The sequence below is a fragment of the Diceros bicornis genome, chromosome 23 (genome assembly GCF_020826845.1).
Source record: "Diceros bicornis minor isolate mBicDic1 chromosome 23, mDicBic1.mat.cur, whole genome shotgun sequence".
In the NCBI taxonomy this organism is placed as follows: Eukaryota; Metazoa; Chordata; class Mammalia; order Perissodactyla; family Rhinocerotidae; genus Diceros; species Diceros bicornis.
Window position 1 is genome coordinate 12,227,687 of NC_080762.1, and position 9,551 is coordinate 12,237,237.

The window sequence follows — 9,551 nt, forward strand, 5'->3', positions numbered from 1 at the left end:
TGAGTACTCCTTGAGATTAGTTCTTTCAGACAGCACCTAGAGTACAGATTCTTCTTCCTGGAAACAAGCACTCAGATCCTATGCCTTTTATTTATTTTAAAGTCCTGAGATTACTGGATATGGATGAACACCGAGTGGGATGACATATCTGAACCATTCCACGTTCAAACTGGCTTTTTCTTGCAGCTAGTAATAAAGTGCTGTACTGGTTCTAAGAATCACATATCCTATGACTTTTATGAATTCTTCATCTCAAAAACAGAACTAAAACAGCAAGCTGTTGATATGTGAGCACCTGCCCCCCAACTTGCCATATTATGGGGCTTATTCTTGCAGACTTTAGGAATTCTGGGTCATATTCATGTTCTCAGACCTAGACCCTACCTATATGTGGGATGGAAAGTGCAATTAAATCCTGCCCTTTCAAAACCACCTTGACCATACAGAATATAAAGTAAAACCTATTATTTGTAACTTTGAACACTGACTGCGTATGCACGTCATTTTAAGGAGATGGTATAGAACAGTAATTAAAATCCCAAAGTATGAAGTCAAACGCTCTGATTTCAAATCTGGGCTCCAACACATCTGAGCTGCATGAGGTGGAGAAAGTTGTGTAACTACTCTGTCTTTCCGTGTCCTCATCTGTAAAATGAAAATAACATTACCTTCTCTGTGACTCTGTTGTATTTATTAAATAACACGATTTTTTTTTTTAAAGTGCATAACATGGTATCTGGCATAAAAAAAACAAAACACTAAAGTGTTATTGTTATTATCATCCTCAATGTGAGTTAGTTCTAATTAGCACTCCAGTACTCAAAAAATCCCATTGGGATGGGAATATGTCTTCTCAGTTCTATGGGCATTACCCATAGGGATGACTCTTTGCTTTCCTCCCTGGAAAGATGACCCACATCAAATTCGTCTCTGTGTCCTGTTGGTACGTGTTGTCCAGCACACATGGAGGGACAGTGTAGTACAGTGGTGAAGCTCATTCTCTGGACCCAGATGGACATAGAGTTGAATCCTGCCTTCTTCACTTAATTCTTCTGACCTTCAGTTTCCCTGTCTATAAAATGAGTTAAAAGTAATAGTATCTATCTCATGGTATTATTATAAGGATTCAATAAGATAATGCATGGAAATTTCTTAGCATATGCTACTAAAAGCAACAGCAAATATTTACCTAGTCTTGACCACGTGCTGGGAACTGTTTTAAGCGCTTTGCTTGTATTAACTCCTTACGTCCTCATTACTGTCCTATGATATGGGTGCTATCATTATCCTCACTTCACATACGGGGCAACCAAGGCCAGAATAACTTGTTTGGGGTCATATTAATGGGAAGTGACAATGGCAGGATTAAAATTCGGGCAGTTTGTCTTGATTCTGGCATCTTAACCACTATCCCTGGCTGCTTCTCACAAGTAAGTGCTTGTCGAATATTTGCTATGACCACAATGATCAATAACTATTTGCTAAAATATTTAACAAGTCAATATGTGCTGAAGTACTTATTTATCATTTATAGTATTTCACTAAGTACCAAATCTGACTATAGGCCACAAAAATGGACTCTCTTGCTTTTAAGTTTTTTGAAGCAACTTCTTAAATTCCGCCTACCCAGAGTAATAAGAAAACAAGGTGTATGTTAGGGAAGGCAATTCAAAATAGCTTCCAACATCCTACAATATCTATCATTTGTATGATTAGATTTATAAGAATTTTAATTACAACAACAGTATAAGATTTGCTGCAAATGACTGACTGCATCTAATGTATATATCACCACCTATTTCAAAACTTTTATTTAGAAGGAAAATAAACCTATAGGAAATATTTTGAAGACAGTAAGAATACTCAGAATAATATTTTTAAAAATCATAAATCAATATGTATAACACCTACCTCCCATAGATTGCGGTTTATGATTATATTGCTTGAAATATACAAAATAAATTTTTTCCTTGGGTAATATGATCCCTACAATATAAGAGACTTGACCTGTTGCTATTTGGCAGGAGGAGGAGGGATTATTTTATTGTTTTATAACAAAATAACATACTTTGTTTACAAAGCAAGAATTTGTTTTCCACACAGTATTAATAAAAAGGATATAATTGTATTCATTTTTCAAGAGCTTCATTCCTTGCTTCTTTTCTTTTCTTATCCTTGTTTATTTTCTTTCATCTATTTCTAATTTACATTACCTTGCTGTGTTTTATACATCTGTATAAACTGCCGTAAGTTCTTCCTGGAACAATATGAGGGTAAATAAATGTCCTGTGCGCAAAGTATAATGTGAGGTATATATGGCGTTTTCACTTGAATGGAGTTTGCAAACAGGTAGGATTAATCTGACATGTATTACTTTATGTCATTCATGCATTTCTGAGAATCTTCCTGAGTAGAACATCTGAATATAGAAAAAGTTATTGTAGTAGAGTGATTAAAGTCCCCCAAAGATATGAGGCCCTAATCCTTGGAACCTATAAATTTTACCTTATATGGGAAAAGGGTCTTTGCTGATGTGATTAAGTTAAGGATCTTGGGATGGGGAGAGTTTCCTGGATTATCCAGGTGACCTCTAAATGAAATCACAATTGTCCTTATAAATTGGAGGCAGAGGGAGGTTTGATACAGACAGAAGAGAAGGCTGTGGGACCACAAAGGCTGAGATGGGAGTGATGCAGCCAAAGAGTGTCAGCTGCCACCAGAAGGTGGGAGAACCAAGGAACGGATTCATTTTTAGTGCTTCCAGAGGGAGCGAAGCCCGCTGACTTCTTGATTTTGGTCCAGCAATAGCGATTTTGGACTTCTAGCCTCCAGAACTGTGCGAGAATACATTGCTGTTGTTTTAAGCCACCAAATTTGTAGTAATTTTTTACAGCAATCATAGGAAACTAATACAGTTATTAATCTATATACTCAAGTGTTAAGTGGAAAGAAAATTTTCCTTTAACATTAAAGACATTGGGAAAGACAAAAACAAAGTTATTTCCTGGAATAATGAAATACTGAAAGGTAGTTTAAAAAGGTCAGGAAAGTTCTATTTTAAAGGACTGCCACGTGTTCAGGAAAATGCAACATTCCAACCAAATTCCCTCTCTAATATATCAATTATATTCAAGCAAAATTCTCTAATACCAGGAAAGCCACTGGGAACGTTGGCCTCGTTTGGGCCTCACTCCACACCATTCTCCAGCCACCCTATTGAATCGCTCTGCTCATAAACCCACTTCTGCGTTTTCTATTCTACCGACTCCTCAGAATGCCTTCTTGTCTTGCTGGAAGTAATCCATTCTTTCACAAAGTCAAATAACATATCTGCAGAATTCCACTTATGGAAAAGTTTGAGGACCAGCTGCTGCACTTATTGAACCATATGTGCAGAGTGTCCAGGGCACCTGGGTGGCCTCCTGGAGAGTACAAGGGGACATCTCAGCAGCGGCTGCCTGCTTAACCTCACTCATCTGCTGTGTCTAGATCAAAAGGCAGAAAGATAAGCTATCCTCACTCTAGATAATTCTGAAATAAATTGTGCTTATAGTAGAAACTTGCACTTAGGAAACTATAGGACTCTCTCAGAATCTAAGAGCCAATTCATTTAGCCAGAGAAATGTGCCAGTGGGAGGAAGATTTTCCCTTTAATATAAACTATAAACATTTCATAAAAAGTTTTATTCTTTTTTTATTGAGGTAACAGTGGTTTATAACATTATATAAATTTCAGGCGTACATCATTATATTTCGATTTCTGTGTAGAGTACATCATGTTCACCACCCAAAGACTAATTACCACCCGTCACCATACACACGTGCCCTGTCACCCCTTTCACCCTCCTCACTCCCGCCTTCCCCTCTGGTAACCACCAATCTAATCTGTGCCTATGTGTTCGTTTGTTGTTGTTTTTATCTTCCTCTGTTGAATGAAATCACACTGTATTTGACTTTCTCCATCTGACTTACTTGGCTTAGCATAGTACCCTTGAGTTTTATTAAAAAGTTTTATTCTTAAAGAATTTAATATGACTGCTGCTTAAACGATAAAAAAAAAAGTCTGAAAAATGAAGAACTTAAAGCACCAAGAAAATGAGGATTTAAGAGGCAAATATCATCCATCTGGCTGTACAAGTATAAAGTTGGGGTCAGCCTTGACACCACTCTCCTTCATAACCAATCCAAGATCTTTGATTTTTCTTCCTAAGTATTTCTCAAGTCTGTTCACTTTTCTCCTCGTGGCTGAACATCACCCTAATCCAAGTCTCTCTAGGGCACTGCATTTGCCTGTTAACTCTTCTTCCCCACCCACTCAGGTTCCACCCAGCCACCAGGGGAAGGGGAAAAGTGGCAGCGGCAGGTAGGTGGGGACTCAAGTTTTCCCTTCCTTCTGAAAGTGACAGGGTGCTCACAGCATCAACTCTGCTATTCGTTACCTACTTGAAATCACGAGCAATTTACATCCTGTGCCGGTTGCCTCTCTGACGAACGGGAATAAGAACACTACCTACCTCGCAGAACTGTTGGGAAGAAGAAATGAGTCGACACACGTAAAGCACGAAGAACAGACACAGGGACACAGTCAACAATCTTCACTTTGTGGATTATCGCCTACTCGGCCTAAAGTTCTTCAGACTCTCACTGCACTATGTGGCCCTCTTTCATAGCATTAACATGCCTGCAGTTTTACATTTTTTTTTAAATCAAATAACTGTCAAATGAATGTCTGTGTCTTCCTCCGCTGTAAATTTCATGAGGCAGAAATCAAGCCTGTGTTTGGTCCTCCAGCACACGCTTGGCAAAGGAGAGCACTGGAATATTTGTTAAGAAAATCTCCCGAGTAAAGCCAACCAAAGACATCAGCGGTTCCAATCCGTAGTTTCAGATGTCTTCAGAATTTGGATGAACATTTCCTCTCTGCTGTCGTTTTTCTCCAACCTCACTGAGTAAGAGAACCACCGGGGAAGCTTTCAAATACACCCATGCCCACACCCCAGAGATTCAAATTTGACTGGTCTGGAATTGGACAGAGCCAGAATCTGAGACTCTCCAAATAATTCTTATCTGCAAGTCAGGTGGGAAAGCTCCAGTGCTTTTCCCACCTGTTTCAGTCCAGGAGGGAAGGCCTCCAAGCCCACCTCTGCTTTTGAATTTGACCAACTACCCCCCACCTTTGGTTGAATTCTCCTTTCCTATTTAGATAATGGGGAAAAAAAAAATAGTGGAGGCGGCAGCTTATGGGCAGGATCTTGGTTGATGGAACGAACGACGGTTCGTGCTGTTCAGACAATTGTAATTCTGGCAGCAAACCCGTTGGGTGACTCCAGGCCCAGGCACCTGCCCAACGGCTCTCATTCAGGACGCTTCTGCCCCTAGAGGGCGAGCATAGGGTCATGAACCTCTTTTTCCCTTTTTTTTTTTTTTTCCCACTGGGCTTTTATGTGTATTAAAAGCCATCACAGAATTTCCTACAGTGTAGAAGAAAGGTGGTAATTGTTTTAAAAGCTGATAAAGGCTGAACTCCGCAACCCTTCCCTTCTTGGCGTTGCTCCCGAACTAGACTGCAGTCAGGATCCTCCTACCCATCTCGGGCTCCACATCTGCCCACCTTTGCTCCTTTCCACAGGCCGTTTACTCCCATTCTTGACGATTCCTCGGGATTCCCTAACCCTAGTCCGAGTGTGACACCAGATCCGAGGCTGCCCTTCGTGAAGCCGTCGCGGGCTCCTCCAGCGGGCGGCCCGGGAGCGGGGAGCCTGGCGGCCAGACCGCGGCCGGAGGCCCCGCGCGCCCCGGGAGGCAGAGGTCGCTCCCGGCCGTGGCAAACCGGGACACCCGCGCCGGTCTGCTGAGATCACCGGGCGGGAACGCTCCCCTCGCCTCGGGAGACGGTCCCCGCGCCGCACGCCCTCGCGTAGCCGGGAGACCCGGGTCTCCGCGGTGCCACCACCTCGGCTCGGCCCTGAACTCGAGAGCTGCAGGACGCGAGCCCCCCGCTCCCCCGAGGGAAAAGGAACCAAACGCGGATTCCCGACGCGGCACAACAGGTCCTTTGGGCACCCGCGAGTTTCGGGAAGCGGGGGCGACAGGCTGGGGAAAGGGATAGAGCACTCCGTGGGCGCATTTCCTGCGCCGGGACCTCTCCACTTAACGTCGCCTTCACTGGTCCCCAGCCCCGCAGCAAATCCTGAGTTTGGGGAGCAGGAATTATCCCCCAGGCGCGGGTGGGAACAGAGTTGTGGACGCATGGACCGATCTGCTCCGTCCGAGCGCAAAGTTAGGTGATGTAGGCAAAGCGCCTTTATGCGCGCGCCAGGACCTGACCCTCGGGGCGATCGGCGACCACTCACCTTGTGCCTGCGCCTCCATGGTGGCCGACTTCGGGCTGAGCGCGGCGGGGGCGCCCCGGCGCTTCGCAGACACGCAGGCAGCGGTGCCCGAGCTCAGAACGCAGCTGGCGCCGCCGCTCGCGCCCTCTCCTTGCACACGTGTCGCGAGCGCGGCGAGGAGGGGGTGGGGGACCGCGGGGCGGCCACCACTGGCCGCTTCTGGTTACCTCCGCCCCTTCCAGTCCACCTGGCCCAGGCGAAGCTGGGGAGGAGCCCACCGCTGGGCGCCACCTGCCGGCCGCGCTGCGCAGCTGGCGGAGGGCGCCCACTGCTGGCTCAGGGCGCGTGCTCGGGCCCAATAGATGCCTGACCTACCTAAGTAGGCCCTGAGGTCGGTTGTACCCGGGCAAATGCCCTGAGAGAGAGGAAGACAGGTGGATTTACAATATTGAACCATCGCTCCTGGTGGAAAACCAGAGTTAGGTTCCAGTGACCCTCTGGTCCCAACGTTTTTGTCAACTGATCAATAAATAACCTGGTGTTATGTGTGTTTCTGTTAAAAGATACCTTAATATATAGTTGATATTAACACTGAGCTCATGGCCAACAGCGCTATAACTCATACCCGAATGAAACTTAGTAGGCTTGTTTAACGTGTACATTTTCTCCTTAAGGCACATACAGCCTTCCTGCTGGTAGGACACTAGACAGCACTTCAGCACTATGCTTGGAGTCCATTTTAATAGCAAAATCACCCGAAAAAGCGCAAAAATGGTCTATTTGTAGTCTGTGAACAGGGCGCTTGTTTGTAGTCTGAGAGCTGAAACAAGAAGGTGGGGCTTAGCCGTGGTTGACCTCAGCTGGGAAGGTTTGCGCCTGTCTGCCCACATTTCTCCCACATTTCTCCAGCTCTGCCCTTGTCTGGGAATGACCATGAAAACACAGTACTGATTTTGGTGTCCCAAACAAATTTGAGTGAGGAGGCAAATTCACAAATATGGAATCTGCAAATAATAAGCATCAACCGTGTATATATTTTCTAATCCCAAACTTGTAGGCTCTACCTGTCAGTTGATGAAGCAGTCATGTTTTCAGAGAACAGACTAGAAACGTACAGTTCTGTTTCAAGCCTGGCCTGGCAATGTGGCTAGAAAGGATGGCAAGGAGGAAGAAATATCAACTCACGTCCCACCTCCTCAGGTCTTCAGCTGTTACAGATCTCCCCTTTTTCTTCACTTCCACACAATCTTCATCTGTAAAAGCATACAATGTATTTATTTAACATTTGGTCTTGAAGGGTTTGCCATGATTTTCAGGATTTTTTTTTTTCTTTCTTAAATAGGTGGTAAAGTCTGTCAGGGTCCAGTGTGGGTATTACATTGAGCCTTCCGTATTTCCTGCCAAAGAGTCTTCTGCAAATTCATAGCTCAAAAATGATTTATTGAATAAACAATTAACTAACCAGTAAGTTCTATTTTATCTGTGCCCAAGTTACTCTCAAAGTATTGACTAATAAACATTAATGGAGTCTTACATTTTTGTCTGAAAGAAGGAACAGTCATGATTTCCCGGCATATGTATAAACAAGTCAGTATTTTTTGTTATGTTAAAGATGTCCCTAATTTGTAATCATTGCCATTAAAATTGCTCTATAGAGAGCCTAGCCCAGTGGTGTAATGGTTAAGTTCACGAGCTCTGCTTTGGCAGCCCAGGGTTCGAAGGTTCAGATCCCAGGTGTGGACCTACGCACCACTTATCAAGCCATGCTGTGGCAGGCGTCCCACATATAAAGTAGAGGAAGATGGGCACAGATGTTAGCTCAACGCCAATCTTCCTCGGGGAAAAAGAGGAGGATTGGCAACGGATGTTAGCTCAGGGCTAATCTTCCTCATCAAAAAAAATATATATATATATTGCTCTATAGAACACCAAGCATAGGGCTTTTAAATGGCTTTTGGTGATAGTGACCATGGAAGTGCCAAGTGACAAATCAGAATCAGTGATTAAATCACTTTTAGAGTCTGTTCAATTGTTCTGGTCCTTTCTGCCCTGGAAATTAAACACCAGGTTAGGGTTGACTCCCAGCTGTAGAAAGGAGCTAAAAATAGTTAATGACTTTCTACCTTGAGTCATCTAACCTTCATCTAAACTCTGACTCATTTTTCTGATTTATGAAATTTTAAGGTACTACCCCCTTAATGTCTTTCATCATTTATAAAAATAAAATATTGAAATTCATTCAGAAATAGTTACTGAATGTCTTCTCTGTGCCAGGGACTATGCCAGATGCTAAGGATACAAACAAAGGGCAGGATCCTTTTGACGGAGGGAGTTTATGGTCTGGTGAGAAGGAGGGAGAAGCAGATACTTTCTAAAGCAGGGCACTAGGATAGGTGCATGTGAACAATGGGGGGGGGGTCTCTTCTCTCAGCCTGGGGAGGAGGTAAAAGAAGATTTCTTTGAGGATGTCACCTCAGCTGAGTCTTAAAGGATGAAGGAATTAGCTCCATAAGTTGTGTTAGCTTCCAAATAATGGCTTCGCCAAGGAGACTAGTGTTGAAGCTAACGTATCACAAGAAGGAAGATTTTACATTTTATATCTTGCCTTTTCTTTCGCTTATGATGGTGAATTTCCTTCACTTCTTTAAGGCTTAGTAAATCAGCCACCTTCGCCCTCTTGTTCTTCACCTCTGCAGCGATTCTGCTGAGGATGCTCTGGGGAGGTGGGCAGGCCCAGAAATGAGAGGAAGGAGCAGGAAAGGACGCATAAAATATGCTCTTCTGGCTCATGAACCGTACAAATATGCTGAAGGAGAACATGGGCTTTGGGGCTCCATTAGCTTCTCCCTCTGAAAATTACTAGCTGTGTAACCTAAAGCAAGTTTCTTAGCCTCTCTGTGCCTGAGTCTCTTCATTTTGTGGCAGCACGCTGTATGAGGCATTCACTGATGCGTTCTTTCCCTCCTAGCCCACGGGGTGCCCGTGTTTCTAGAGCAGTGCTTCCCAGCCCTCTTGTGCCTCAGTACCACGTGAGGGGCTTTTACACATTTTGGATACCTGAGCCCCACTCCCCAGATATTCTGATTTGATTTTTTGAAAGCTCTCTGGATTGCATTGATGTGCTTCCAAGATTGAGAATGACTGTTTTAGAAACTGTCCACATCAAAGATGAAAGGTACTACAAAGCTTTTAAATTAAAAAGTTGCCAGTCAGATAAAC

General features: G+C 43.8%; 1 protein-coding gene across 3 annotated transcripts in view; it reads right to left on the reverse strand.

Moving 5' to 3' along the window:
* The window catches only part of TPD52L1 (TPD52 like 1), a 95,718-nt gene extending 89,178 nt beyond the window's left edge, over nucleotides 1-6,540 (reverse strand). The window contains exon 1 of one of the 3 annotated variants that reach the window (XM_058566360.1): nucleotides 6,354-6,540. In XM_058566360.1, the coding sequence (XP_058422343.1) occupies nucleotides 6,354-6,372 (19 nt within the window). In that variant the 5' untranslated portion in view covers nucleotides 6,373-6,540. The remainder of the gene's footprint in view (nucleotides 1-6,353) is intronic. The other 2 variants (XM_058566361.1, XM_058566362.1) reach the window with 2 other exon arrangements.
* Nucleotides 6,541-9,551: the final 3,011 nt, after the last annotated feature.